General features: G+C 43.6%; 1 protein-coding gene across 1 annotated transcript in view; it reads right to left on the bottom strand.

Moving 5' to 3' along the window:
* The window catches only part of EEPD1 (endonuclease/exonuclease/phosphatase family domain containing 1), a 109,730-nt gene that overhangs the window by 24,392 nt on the left and 70,114 nt on the right, over window positions 1-15,224 (bottom strand). The window contains exon 3 of the mRNA XM_044246363.1: window positions 14,820-14,871. Coding sequence (XP_044102298.1) covers window positions 14,820-14,871 — 52 coding nt within the window. The remainder of the gene's footprint in view (window positions 1-14,819; window positions 14,872-15,224) is intronic.

Genomic DNA, 15,224 nt, shown 5'->3' with positions numbered 1-15,224 from the left:
ATTTTCACGTCACCTGAGAGACATGCCAGTGATGAGGCTGGCAGCACAGATGTCATTTGTCCCTTCCTGATGAAATGCTGAACCAAAATTTCGATAGCAAATGTGATCCATACGTGTTGCAACGTTTCACTTATAAGCAAAAGGCATCTGCCCCAAGCTTGTAAGGTAACAATCACATTTCCTAAGATAAGCCATGCTGGTGTAGCCAACGATGGCTCTTCCTTTCTAGAATCTCCTTCCCTTTTTGATATTTTCAGGGGAACAGGCTCAAAGATTAGGTAAGATGGGTACAGACCAGGAAAAGTGTGTCTCTAGACCCCCCAAAACCATCCTACAGTACAATTGATTAATAGGAGTATTTTTTACTTCTGAGGTTTCAGATATAGCAACAGAGAGGGTAGGGACAGGGAAAGGGAAGATGGGAGGAGTGAAAAAGCCAAGACAAGAGAGTCAGAGACCATTATTTAGCTACTTAAAATCCAAAGAAAACAATCCAAAAAGAAGCAGAACAAAGCCACGGTTTACATTAGCTCCTCATCCCTATCCTCCTACAAGAACACCTACATCGGGATGCCTGGGTGGCTTAGTTGGTTAAGCAGCTGCCTTTGGCTCAGGTCATGATCCTGGCGTCTTGGGATCGAGTCCCACATCGGGCTCCTAGCTCAGCAGGGAGCCTGCTTCTCCCTCTGCCTCTGCCTGTCTGTCTGCCTGTGCTTGCTCGCACTCCCTCTCTCTCTCTGATAAATAAATAAAATCTTAAAAAAAAAAAAGAACACCTATATCTTTTTAGCTCCAGAGATAGAGTTTTCTCAGTCCCTAAAGACTGACAACTCGTTCACTCCTAGGCTCAGTCTCGGCTGCAAAGCTCCCAGACCTTCCCCGTGTGTTCCTGTGAAGAAGCCAGAGTTATTTAGGAACCGTCACATTAAACAAAATTAGTTCTTATGGACCCTCAGGGAAATTGCTCTGGTAGCCATTTTTCTTATAAAACGCCAGCCTTCAGCTATTCTAAACAGCGTTTATGCAAGCTGCCGTCCTCAGCAGTGATAATCATAAAAATAAAGACTTCGAAGCTGTGGGTGAAAGTATTACTGATTCATGACTTACTTTATTTTGATTTGCATTATGCCAAATCCTACACTTTCAAGCCTTCATATTTCCTAAATTATTTCAGGACAAACCCCATATATTCGATTGTTCTTTTCTGCGTGGGCAGCAAGGGATGGAGAGACGGGCGATTTGTCACACCCCAGGCCATTTCTGGCAGCAAGAACTCTAGGCCACGGTTCGTGAAACAGCATCCTCATTTTGGAGAATGTCCTGAGGCTCATCCCTTCTCAGTTTTCTGTGCTAATGGGAGAAATGGAAAGCCAAGTCCCCGACTTATCTTTTAGTCAACCTCCCCTCCTGTTACACTTTTGGACAGAGGCACTGAAAAGAGCCTACCTGCCTGAGGTTAGCTTGAAGGCTCTCCAGCTCTTTTCAAATGCCTGGGAGTGGGTGGAGTAAAAGCAAACAGGGCGGAGAGAAGTGGTACACAAATCCAGTGGCCTACCACAAAGACCAAGTCAGGGACCCCAGAACAGTGTCCTGCAGGGCACCAAAAGACGTCCACATCCATGAGCTGTAACCAAAGCAGCTCACTGCAAGCCAAACATGACGGCTGGCTCTTTGCACACGTGGCTTGATGAGACTCACACCATGGTTGGAACAATGAAGAGTGTGGCCTGGAGGGGATAAGATCATGCAGAAGGCAAGGGGCTAAGCCAGGACTCAAATCCCCGTCTATGTGACCCCACTATGCCCTTCAGCTTCCTGCTGATGCAAGAATGAAGAGAGGTATTGCATGATCCCTCCTGCATCTTAGAAGGGTTATCTGGTAACACTATAAAGGAAGGACGGAAACAAAATTCAACTACGGAGACCAAATAATCCTTTTCTATGCTTTAATTTTTCTCTCTGCTTTCAAGTTTTCTAGAAATCTCACTTTCCTAGCCATTGCATAAATAGGGATCAAATGGCTTGAACTTTGTGCAGGAAGACGTGCCAGTCTGTGTACACACACACGTTGCATTTTCTTCATAAATAAAAGCAAATTAATTGCTGTTGCTAAATAAACACCAAAAACAACATCAAAAAAGTCCCTGCCAGGGACGCCTGGGTGGCGCAGTTGGTTGGACGACTGCCTTCGGCTCAGGGCGTGATCCTGGAGTCCCGGGATCGAGTCCCACATCAGGCTCCCAGCTCCATGGGGAGTCTGCTTCGCTCTCTGACCTTCTCCTCGCTCATGCTCTCTCTCACACTCTCTCTCTCTCAAATAAAAAAAAAAAAAAAAAAAAATCTTTAAAAGAAAAAAAAAAAAAAAAAAAAAGTCCCTGCCACATCCTGAAATGAAGCCTGAAAATACCTGTACTTCTTCTCCTTTTTTTCACAAATAGAGCCCCACTGATGAAACGCATATACAGGGATGTCTGGGTAATTTAGAAATAAAATGAACAATTGACATGTAGCAACTTATTCTTCAACTAGAAGTTTCAGCCAGGTGAAGAGATGACGGGAAGACAAGTCTTGTCGGACAGCAAAGATTCACAGTAATACAAAACTACAGTCTCATAATTTTGTAATCAAGGCCAAAAAGGCTTTAATCCATATCCACTGCTCCTACCCCCATCTCCACAGCTGGGGTAAATGCTGGAAATTCAGGCCAAAAACCAGAGCTTGTCACTTCCCCTTCCAAGTTCAGCTCTTTGGCTTATAGATGCTGGGGATCCTGCGTTAGCCCTGTGCACTTCTGATTCCTGTGGCTACTGACGGCTGGACACATCAGAAAGGTGCTCTTTGTCTCAGTAATGAGTCTACAAAGCCACTTAAATAAATCTCTGGACTGGCTACTGGTATAGGAAGTCACTGACAGATAACTAGGAAGGCAGGCAATTTTAGAATAATTCATATATGGGGAGCTGCTTTGTTTTCTCAGGCTGTCTTCTTCCAACCTAATTAATTCTGCCTGTGAAAATGGGACCACATCTCATGGATGAGAGTTAGGTGGGAATTTTGGGGGTGAGGCAAGGAGTGCCGGGCAGCACAGTCAGAATGTGGAAGAGAAACCAAGTCTAGGATCTAGAAAGGAGTCTTGGACTGTGTTCATAAAAGATGTCAGTACACTTTTCTGAAATTCTACCAAGATGGATCAAAATCTCTGAAAGCATGTTGGATGCTTTCCCAGAAGTTTGGAATCTTGTTAAGGCCCAAGCTCACCTTTTCAGTGCCTCCTGAAGGTTAATAAAAAAATATTTTATCAGCTGTAGGAATTACTCATTCTAAATGGCTAGTTAATAATTTAATAGATTTCTCCGTTGAATTAATTCTGACAAAGCAAGTCCTAGTGACCAGCTCAATCAGGATAATTTTACCCACTGAGAACACCCAGCATAAATGTTTTCAGCAACTAAGCAAAACAGTTTTACCTACCTGCCCTTCTGTTTTATTTAAAATGACAAAGCAACCCACACTTGCTAAGTACAAAGTCATGCTCTCAAGAAATGAATGAATGAATCATTCGTGAAATGTCTCAGAATTCTCTAAAAAAGTGAATTGAAAGTTCTCTCAGCACTAACTCATTGTTAGCATTTCCTGATAACAGAGGCATTTGAGGGTGTACCAAATAGGACAGGAAGTTGCATGTAACTCCAGTCACCATGATGATGTGAGTGTTTGTACAAGGCGGTGGCTACATTACAGTTTTGAAGGGAATGTGGTGAGTCGAGCACCTTCTCTCTCAGTTGAGAAGCAACATAGAGTCAAGAGACAAACAAGGTCAGAGGGGAAAGTGCTCAGGATATACCCAAGGGCAAGTCTTTTGAGTACTGAAAAAAAAAAAAATATGCCAGAGCAAGCCTATTCCTCTCCCCCAAGCCCAATAGCGCAGGACAGCAGTTTTCAAACATTTGTGACCATGACTCATAGCGGTAAATCTATTTTTATATGGCAATCTGGTATATTCTATGTGTCTGCCTGCCAGCTGTGCATGTATGTATGTAGTATGTATGTTTCCATGTTTCCATCCATCTATCCATTCATCCAACCACCTACACACTCATCCATCCATCCATTTGTATATACATATAAGATAACGGATGCCAATAAGAAAATGATGCCAAATGGTAATGTGAATCCACAGGAACAAATGAAGTGAAATGGAAATGGTAAATAAGAAGGTTAATGTAGCTAATGGTATAAATAGCTACTTGTTCTCCTTTTTCTCTCCTCATCTTCTGCAAAAGACATAGAAGTATATAAAGTAATGAGTATAAAAATGTATAGCTGGGTCTGGAGCATAGTAGTTAGATGTAACATGTGTAACAACACCTCAAAAAGGGGAAAAGGAAATATAGCCATACAGGAGCAATGTGTTTATCTCTCATTGGAATTAAGTTAGTACAGATCTGAAAGAAGTTAGTATAAATCTGATACATTAAGATTTATATGGTAAACTCAACAGCGACTATGAAGAAAATAACTCAAAAAGCAGAGCGAAAAAAATCATTATGGAAATTAAAATGCTATCTTAGAAAATACTCTCTTAATGCAAAAGAAAGCAGTGAAAGAAGAAAAAAGGAAGATGTAAGATACAGAAAGCAAAAAGTAAAATGGGGGCTGTAAATTCAACCATATCAATAATATCATTAAATGTGAATGGATTAAATAACCCCATCAAAAGGCAGAGACTGTCAAATTGGGTAAAAAACAATATCCAACTATATGCTGGGTACAGGACATAGCACTTAAGATTAAATGATACAAGTAGGTTGAAAGTAAAAAGATAAAAAGGACACATCATGCAAACAGTAACCATAAGGAAGCTGGAAAGGCTAAACTAATATTAGAAAAATAGACTTTAAAATTAAAGCTGTTACTAGAGATAAAGAAGGACATTTTATAATAATAAAAGGATTCTATCAGAAAGACGTAACTATTATAAATTTATATGCACCAAATAACAGAGTCCCAAAATACATGAGAAAAAAATCAGACAGGACCGAAGGAAGGAACAATAGTTAGGAACTTCAATACCCCACTTTCAATAATCGTTAAGCAATTAAATGAATAATTAACAGAAAATAAAAGACTTAAGCAACAATATGAACCAAACAGACCTATAAACATTTATAGAACACTCAGCGAAACGACAGAAGAATACACTTTCTTCTCAAGTGTACATGGAATATTCCTCAGAATCGATCATATTCTAGGTCATAAAACAAGCTTTGATACACTTAAAAGGACTGAAGTTAAGTAAAGCATGTTCTCTGATCACTGTGGAATGGAAAAAAATTAGAAGTCCATAACAGAAAGAATTTTGGGAAATCCAGAATTAAGTGGAAATGAAACAATACACTTGTGAATTCCCAATGGGAAGAAAGAAGAAGAAATCTCAAAACTAAAAACATTTTGAGATAAATAAAAATGAAGATGCAACATGCCAAAACTTATGGGGGTCATCTAAGCAGTGCTTAGAAGAACACTTATAGCTGTAGATGCTTATCTTAGTAAAGAAGAAAGATCTCAAATCAATAACCCAAACTTCCACTTGAAGACACTGGTGGGGGAAAAAGATTAAACTAAACCCAAAGCAAAGAGAATGAAAGATACAAAGATCATAGCAGAAATGAGTAGAATAAAAGATAGAAAATAACAGAGAAAATAAATAAACTCAAAAGGTCTTTGAAAAATCCAACGAAAAAAGAGAAACCTTTAGCTAGAGTGACCAAGAAAAAAGAAAAAGAAGACTCATGATATCCCCCCAAAGATCTCCTGCCTGAACTCTAGCTGAGCACACAGGCCAGGCAAGGTGATCGGGGGAAAGCCAAACAGATGTGGATCTCACTTGGGCCTGGTTCCTTCTTTCCAGGGCTGATGGCTCTCCCCTGTCTGCCTGCTTTGAGTAGCTCTTGGTTCTTTCAAATTCTTGAAATTTTATTGAAAATTTTTCGAAATTTAAATTTTTTTTTATTTTTTTGAAAAAATTTTTACTGAAATTTTTGAAATTTCAAGTTTTAAAATGCTTTTTGCATTTTACACAGAGTTGATCATTATTGTTTGAGGGAAGGCTATACTGATACAAGCTACATTGCCATTTCTAGAACTGGGGGCCCCAGATGCCCTCTTAAAGAGGAAGGAAGGCATCTCAAGCCAAGACTCGGCACAGGAAAAATATTAACATGGACACAGTATGTTTAAATTATGGACTAGACAAATGCACAAGACCGGCCCATCATTTCTAAGCCACTAGGAGAAGCCAGTCACTCTATCTTGTTGCTGATAATACAATTCTTAGCAAAACAGAGAGCAGTGATTTTTCACGGACTCCTCCACTTTGAAGTCCTGAATCAAATTATCTTTCTGCTCTTGGAATAGGCCTTGGGTGGGCCTCTGCCTGAACCTGCAATTCACGTGGATATGAGATTTCTCCTTTTTCCCTCTATACATACAGAATCAATTAGGAGATGAAGAAGTAATGAAGTTAGGGTACGAAGGCAAAGTAAGGGAACCATCACCAAGAACATCCCCAGGGACAACCCATCACAGGTACAATACGGCAGGGGGTTCAGATTCACCTAGACAAGACAAGCCTCAGATATGATTTCTTTTCTTTTCCCACTCCCAGATTCCTAGCATTGTATCTAAATGGCTTCAAACTGTTACAAAATATTTAACATAAAATCACTATGTATCCATTACAAAAACAAAGTTACACAGAAATTATCAAACATGTATAACTGTTTATAAAATTTTAAAGTTCTATTTAAAATCAGTTCACAGTTTTTTAATTAAAAAAAAAAAAAAGCCTAAATAAAAATGCTCTGGGTTGGAAGCTGTCTAGGGTAATCCATGATGTAGTAGATGAACTGGCAGGGGTCAGGCTCCGAAGGGTTCAGGATCGCTGAGGAGGGATGAAGGCCGACCGTGCAGGGTACAGGACACTCCAAGTGCAAGAAAGAAGAGAAATAGGACAGGACCAAAGAGGAAAGTAGGACAATGAGCCACATATTTCAGGTTTGGGGACTACTACCACAGACTGTTTAACCCCTCCCTTCCCACAGAGCACTGAACTGCCATTCATTATTGTAATTATAAAGCATGATATGACAGGCTTATTATTTTCTGCTTTTATGGATCATTTCCTTAAGATGTGCGTCCAGGAATGGGATCACTGGCCAAAGCACAGGGGCATCTTGAAGGCTGATAAAACATGTTGCCCAGCAGCTTATGGGAAGACGGCACCTCATCACCAGCCCCACCCAGCAATGAATGGGGACCCCCCGGCTCTAACCCCACATGAACATTCTATACTGTTCCTTAAAAAACTTTGCTAATGTAATAAATTTAAAAGTGTTTTCTGCTTAATTTATGTCTCTTTAATAGCTAAGGACGCTAAAGGGGATTTAAGAGCCCTTTTGGAATACTTTTTGCTCACTTCAAATAAAAGCTTTTCATAAAGAAAGGTGGTGGGAGACCCTAAAATTACCTGGTATCTTGGTGATTCTTAAAGAATAAAGAGAAAATACATTTTTTTTTTAAATGAACTGTGAAGCCTGGCCCATAATTCACCAAGATGTTCCATTTTCTGGCAGCTGAGGGGCTGGGGCAGAGGTGTCGGGGGGGGACCCCAGCCAAGAGCCCTTTCCAGAACGGGAGTGGGGTCCAAGTGCGCAGTTTGTAAAGCAGAGCTGGTGAGGGGGTGGCTGTGGCCGCCCAGCGTGCGCCTGAGCCAGACTCCACAGAGCCCACAGGGGGAGTCTGACAATAGGGGTCTCTACTTCTGCTTCCTGGACCCTTCAGAAGATAACAAGCTGCCTGCTGGAAGGGATTTGGCCAGAAACATGGTTACAATGAGTTTAATCATGCTTAGACACTGATCTGGCTCAACCCACTTAAAAAAAGAAAAAAATTAACAGGCACATGAATACTGACCATTTAAGATGGTACTTGAATTAGGCTCAGAGTACCCGAAGGACCGGGGCACAGGAGAAAAAATAATCCAAGGGAGTTGAAGAATCTCATTCTGATATTTTTAAATGAAGACAGAGTGCTATTTTTTGAAGATATTTTTAAGTAGACTTCATGTTGAAATTCTTGAAGCTATTCATGTTGACGCTGAGCCTATGTGGAGGGTGTGTCTGCTGCACGTTCTGTGTTGGCCCCTTTGCAGGCCCCCAGACCCCCGCAGCCCTCACACCACTTTCAGATGCTCCCCTGGGCCTGTCCACATCTGGAGCCCTCCAACCCCCAGCCCATATTCTCTATTTCCCCTCCTGGACCCAAGGGGGGCTCAGGGAGACCAACACTACATGCCTGTGTCTGTTTCACTACAAGTCATTCTTTTTTTTTTTTTTTAAGATTTTATTTATTTATTTGACAGAGAGAAATCACAAGTAGGCAGAGAGGCAGAGAGAGAGAGAGGAGGAAGCAGGCTCCCTGCTGAGTGGAGAGCCCGATGCAGGACTCGATCCCAGGACCCTGAGATCATGACCTGAGCCGAAGGCAGAGGCTTAACCCACTGAGCCACCCAGGCGCCCACTACAAGTCATTCTTTTAAAAGCCCTGAGTCTCAGCTCTCCATCACCTGGCCTGGGACTGACCCTCTGGGTCAATCCTGGAAGATGCAGAGATAGAAGCTTCCACAAAGCCTGCGGGAAAGCTGGTGTCCAGATGAAATGAGATCACAGGAGACAGGCAGCGGCTCTCTTGAAGGGAGTTCTGGACTGGAGCCCCTTCCACTGGGGCACTCCTGGTTCCAAAACAACTGGCCCTGGGTCAAGGGGACACTTCAGTTCCTTTGACCTCTGTGCCCTGTCTACAAGATGACAGGGTGAGAACCCAGGGTTTGAACAGTTTCCCTCAGCTCTGGCATTCTGAGTTTCTATACACGCCATTCAAATGTATTTACGTAACTTTATCTCCCTTGGTTTACAGTACAACTTAGGCACATGTTAAGTACTCGATTGCTGCACAAACCAAATTAACTGGAACTCCAAATCACAGCGAAAAACACTCCAGAAGCAGGTAATGTCAGAGCTAAAGTTTATGTGCACCTGCGCATATGTTCAGGAAAGCCGGTCACCGGTTAGAGACACAAGCACTTAGCATCCATAGCTCATTCATACCCATCGATGTGATTCTTATATACCCCCTATTTCCTTCTGAAAGTTCCCAGGAAGCTACTAACTTTGAATTCCAACATTGCCCACCACCAGGGTCCAGCTGCAAAAGTTCCTGACCAGCTACCACATGCACGCACCAACTTCAATTTTTCTAGGGTCAGGCTCGTGGGTGAAATGTATTCGCTTCATCTCCCACATGAAGTGCCAGAAGAGGTCTGAGGGATCATCTGCTCCCCCTGTAGGAAAACTAGACTCAGAGCCTGGTTCAATGCTGAAATTCTAGGGAAAATGTCCAAGAGCACACACAAAGACTGGCAGGTCTTTTGCCCTGGACAACTTCCCAAACAAGGGGAGGGAGGGGTGGTAACTCCTTTTTCAATGTCCTCTAAGGCATCAGCTCAATCTCAAGTTGGGCTTCTCAAGAAAGGAGAAAAAAGAGATACCAGTGATGATGGTGATGGTGACAACAGGGATAATCTCATTAAGCAGGGACAGCACCAGCCACCATCACTTTCATGCTCACTCTAGACATAATTTCTTTTATCTCACATGTTATCGTCTTTAATTCTCATAAAACATCCAGGGAGGTAGGTATTAGTCCCTTCGTGTTAAAAAGAAACCAAGTCTGATCAATAACTTGCCCACGAGAACCCCCAGCTGGTAAATATCAGAGCTGGATTCAACCCCAATCTGTTCACCCTCAAAGCTAGAGTCCCAGGGGACAGAGTGTGGGCTCAGCCAGCTTGTGATTAATGGCTGAGTCATGCATGGCCTGTGGAGGCCAGCGTGGTGGTAACACAGAGATGGCCGATGGCTGTGTGCTGGGTGGCCTGAACCTCACACAGGCAGCTTTTCAGGCTGACTTGGATCTGGGGTTGGGTCAGCCGGTGCTTTGCCCTCTGGCTCATCCAGCAACAGGGTGACCTTCAGCTGGAGTGAACGGCCAAACTATTGTTTGCGGCTTTGCAGGAAGCTGTTTGAAAGGGTCATTGAAAAATGATCTTACTAAATCAAGCTGTACTAATATTTTTATTTCCTCTCATGCAATGCCACGTTTAAAGGCATTAGACGGGCCTGTTTATAAGGCCTGGGAAACTAGTCTGTGTGCCTTAAGTTCAGAAAAACAAAAGCGTCCCACACTTAAACCAGAGAGAATGGAGAGAACAGGATGGCATGAACCCTTCTCGAAGTCGGTCCTCAATCTCCGCTCCTGATAGATGCTTGACGACAAAGCCCAGCAAAATCCCAAACTTCTTGTCAGGGGACTGTCACATGTCCTGACATGTATGCATATTCAGTAATCTTCTCGTGGTTCCAACAGTTTTTTTAAGACAAGAAATTGGTAGAGAAACTTAGTTCATTAATTGTGTGGTTTATAGCTTATTTTTTAAATAAAAGACAAGTAATTGACACTCGTCCAGGAAATGACTTTTTGCAGCGTTTGTAGAGAAGAGAAATTCAAAGACCTAGTCCCCCCAGGGGTCCCTAAACTCCAACCCAATCTACTGCACCTGACTTAAGATGAGCAGTGTTAGGAGAGGTGAAAACTGGAACCCTACTGAGTGTGTGAGGGTTCACACACACAGGCCTGTGCTCACCATTCATCTCCTCAGGAAGGGTGTTCTAATGGTGAGTAGGGCAGATGTTAGCCATAGAGGTCCTGAAGCCCAGTAAGGACCACTGGGGCAGGGAAGCAGAGAAAATGCAAGAAAACAGAGTATGAAAAAACAGTTTCCTCCTCTCCATGATGTGATGAGAGATGTACTAAGAAAGTAAAACCCAAGCATTTTAGGGTGAGAGGACACCAGAGAGATCAGTTTTATGCATGAAGAAAGGGCCTGGGGCCTCCAAGGAAGGTCCCTTGCCAGGTCCAGTAGCCAAACAGGGGTGAGACTGGGAGGGGACCTTGGCTCTACAACAATAGAGCTTCCCCAGAGCTGACCCCAGGGCCCTGTGGAAGCCAGGAACACCTCGCCACTATTACAGCACAGAGGCTCTCTGCCTAAAACCTGGGACAGGAGGAGTCAGGCACATGGCTGGTAGTTTGAAGCTGGAATACTAAGACCATAATAATGCCTAATATGAGGGGGGAAAAAAGGACTAGAAATCTTAGTATCTAGGAGACTCCAAAACACTGCTTCTCATCAGCCTTTTCCAGTATGTTTTGTATAATCTGACTGTTTACTGGTTGGATTCAACCTGCAAGTACTTAGGAGGGAGATAACGCCCAAAGAGCTTCCACACTATAAGAGAAAGGCACAAGGGCAACAGGTCCCCGCTCTTGGGCCTGAGTCTGGAGGGGGACCAGTTCCACTGTGGCAGGGTCTCAGGAGTTCAGTCTTGCAAACCGCAAAAGCAGACTGCTGTTGGAAGCCCAGCTCCAAAGACAGTCAAAGAGGTTTGAGGTTTGCAGGATGTGTGTCTAGCTGACGCCTTTCTGGCTCTAACTATTAAATTAAATAAGACTATTTTCTAAATGAAAAGAAGGGATGTCTGGGTGGCTCCGTCGTTAAGCATCTGTCTTCAGCTCAGGTCATGATCCCAGGGTCCTGGGATCGAGTCCCACATTGGGCTCCCTGCTCAGCGGGAAGCCTGCTTCTTCCGCTCCCTCTGCTCCTCCCCCTGCTTGTGTTCCTCTCTCGCTGTCTCTCTCTGTCAAATTAAAAAAAAAAAAAAATCTGAACTATCATCCTTATGTTAAAAAATATATAAAATAAATGAAAGGAATAAACAGGAAAACTAAAGATAAAAACTGGGTTCTGACAAATAGAATGATGATGTTTGCTGCTTTTCTGGTGCAAAAAAAAAAGAAAGAAAAAAAAGAAAGGAAGAAAAAGAGCTTAACTGGCCCCCAAACCAAATGCCTGACACCTCAGAGGTTCTCTACAGAGGTGGGTGCGTCAACAGTAGGGACAGTGATCAGAATTGATATCCTCAGGACAGCTTCCTGAACCTTAGCACACACAACTCAACGGGTCTTGTTAGGAGGAAGATGGATTCTAGGGGTCTGCGTGGAGCCCGAGAATCTGTCTTTCTAACCAGCTTACGATGCTGCTGGCCCACAGACCACACTCTGAACAGCAAACTCTGCAGTTTACTAAGCACCTTCCTAGGTGGGTCTCGAACTTGTCCAGGTGAATGAGAATCCACACGTCATGAGGGACCTTGGGAGCCTATCTCATGCCAGCAAAGGAACCGGGTCAGTCTTGCTGCAAAAAAAGTAATACGGTGCCAGGTAACAGACCATGTGTCCCTCAAAATGCCACTGACGACCCAGCTTGCATCAACTGGTCGCTTCTAGACTTTCCAAAGAATGTTTGCTACTTGCCTGGCACATAGAAAGCTCAACAGAGGCCTTGAGAGGAAAGAATGAATGAATGGATGGATGGATGGATGAATGTACGAATGAACAGAAGGCGGCAGGAAAAAGGACACTAAGTGAACTTGGCCCCCAGCTAGCCTCTGTGCATATTTAGACCATCTCATAAATCTTCATACTTACCACGTGCGGAGATCAGGGAATAATACAAAACCACCGTCAGACTTGGGGAGAAAAAGGGAGGAGGGAGGGGAAGGGAGGGGGAGGTGCAGCCACTAACTTCTGGGGATCACTGAGCGTCAGACACAGAGTCAAGTCCTTTACATTGACTGTCTACTCCATCTTCTCAAGCCCTCTGTGAACTGGGGATGATAAAGTTTTGCACTTCACAGACTGGGGAACTGAAGCACAGAGAGGGTCAGTGACCTGGGATGCCCCAGTTACAAAGGAGGAGAAGGCTCCGGCCCAGGCTGCCTAAGCCCCACACTCCATGGCAGGGTCACCACTCCATGGCAGGGTCACCACTCCCCGCTCAGGGCAGCACAGCGGCTTGCCTGCCACCCACAGTGAGCCCTGACCCCGCCCTGCCCCCGACAGTACCCCCAAACTGGCTTGCCTGGGGCAGCTTCTCCAAATCGAATATTAACATAGCTGCAAGACCTAATCGATGGTCTCGGTGCCTGAGTTCTTATTATACGGATACAGCTTAGTGCACGGACGCCACGGGTTTATGAGTTATGTCTGAAGGGCTCTGGGTTTCTTTGAAATTAAGTAGTAAAACAAAAGAACCATAAAGAATATTGAGGAGAACACTGTTTGTGGAGAGGTAACTTTTTAAAGGTTTCTGGAATAAAGAATCTTCATATGCTCCTCTACCCAGTCCTACTCAGCCCCATTTGCTTTATCATCTATGCAACCTCTCCCCCCCCAACGTGTGTTTGTGTGTGTGTGTGTGTACACACACACACAGTTTTCTCTGAATCATTTGAGAAGAGGGCACAAACAGCATGCCCCTTTATTCCTAAACACATCAGTGCATAATTCCTAGGAACAAGTCCATTCTCTGACACATGCCAGTTATCGACTTCAGGGAAAGTTCATGTTGATAAAATACTTTCTAATCTAACCCACGATCCACATCCAACATTGTCATTTGGCCCAAAGATATCTTTGTGAGCCGGACCTCCTGCATTTTAATGGCTGGATGTGTATTAAGAATTGATACACATAATTAAGAATTAATATGTTTCGAGTGCTTTGGCATTTAGAAAGCCCTTCCGCTGCACTTGCTCATTTGGTTCTCATGTTGCCTCTCTGAGGTCAGGCAAGCAGCATCATCTCTGTTTTACCCGGGGCCAAAATGAGCCTGAAGTAATGTTAAATTCAGAGCCAGCATTCAGCAGCCCCCTCCCCGCACATGACCACTTGGTGCTTCAAAACTGCTTCAGGGCCAACCAGCAGACTGACCACTAATCCAAACATGTAAAATTCTATTAATAAAATAATACTGCTTGAGTGTTTGTATCTCTAACCATTTCCTTTTACACTAACGTTATAGATTCTAATTAGTACCCATAGCTACATACTCAGGAAGAGACAGAGCCACTCCCAGGAGAGCAGCTTGGTGTGAGTTGAGAGACCCAAGAGGTGGGTCTTGGTCTTGCCTGATCTGTTTTCCAGAGCCTACCCAGCCTTGCACACAGAATTTGAACTCCTGACCTGGAAAGGATCCTCGGCTGCCTGCTTGACTTGATCACAGAAGCTGAAACACTGGATATCTCTTCCAGGGCATAGTGAAACAGTAGTTTGAGTTGGGGAGGGAGTTTCCTAATCCTCACAGAGAGTCTAAAAGGGGGATCAAACTCATGAACTCGCCCATTAAACAGAAAAAGCACTGATTTGGGAAATGGAACCGTGGGGTTCAAATCTTTACTCTGCTGCTTAGTTAATTTTCCTTGGGCCTGTGACTTAAGTTACCTGGGCCTCTGTTTTATCATTCACAAGCCTAGACAGGAACTAACACCCACACACAGAAGGGGAGTGAAGGGGCCGGCATGGAGTCTGGTCCAGTGCCTGGTGTTAAAAGGAAAAAGAAAGGCTGCCTCTGTGTTCAACAGGACCCTGAAGTGGCTGAGCAGTGCTGAGTTTGTAACAGGATGTGAGCAATGTGGGAAACGTGGATGAAAATGCTGCACGCTTCACTGACTGGTAAGAACAAAATAACAGACGCACTTTGCAGTAAGTGCTATCTCTGGCCACAGGGAGTTGAGTTTTTCCCGTGTGTGGCCCTCTGCTCTATGTTTGTGATGGTGGGGTGGTAAGAACAAAAGATTTACCTTTTCCAGAGCCTCTCTGTCAAGTAGTTCCTGCACAGCTAGAAGCTTGATGCTGTAAGAAAAAAAAAAAAAAAATGAAACTGGGCTTGAAAACCAATTGAAAACAAATCATTTCAAATTGAAAACAAATCATTTCACATCACCAAGCATCAGCCAAATCGTGAGAACAAATTTTGACGTGTCAGCCTGCATTTCTGCTGAGTCCCATCTAAAGGAACCTTTGCTTTGAATTGAAATGACCACTTCAGAATGATCAAAAATGTTTCTAAATTGTACAGTTGATGGCATCGTAGGATCCAGAAATTTCACGTCCGGGCCTACACCCAGAGGGGTTGAAGATAGGACCTGCAGCAGACATTTGCACATCCATGCTCACAGCAGCCAAAAGGGGGACACAACTAAAAT

Source organism: Neovison vison, chromosome 4, assembly GCF_020171115.1.
Source record: "Neovison vison isolate M4711 chromosome 4, ASM_NN_V1, whole genome shotgun sequence".
Lineage (NCBI taxonomy): Eukaryota > Metazoa > Chordata > Mammalia > Carnivora > Mustelidae > Neogale > Neogale vison.
This window is presented reverse-complemented; position numbering and strand designations above follow the sequence as displayed.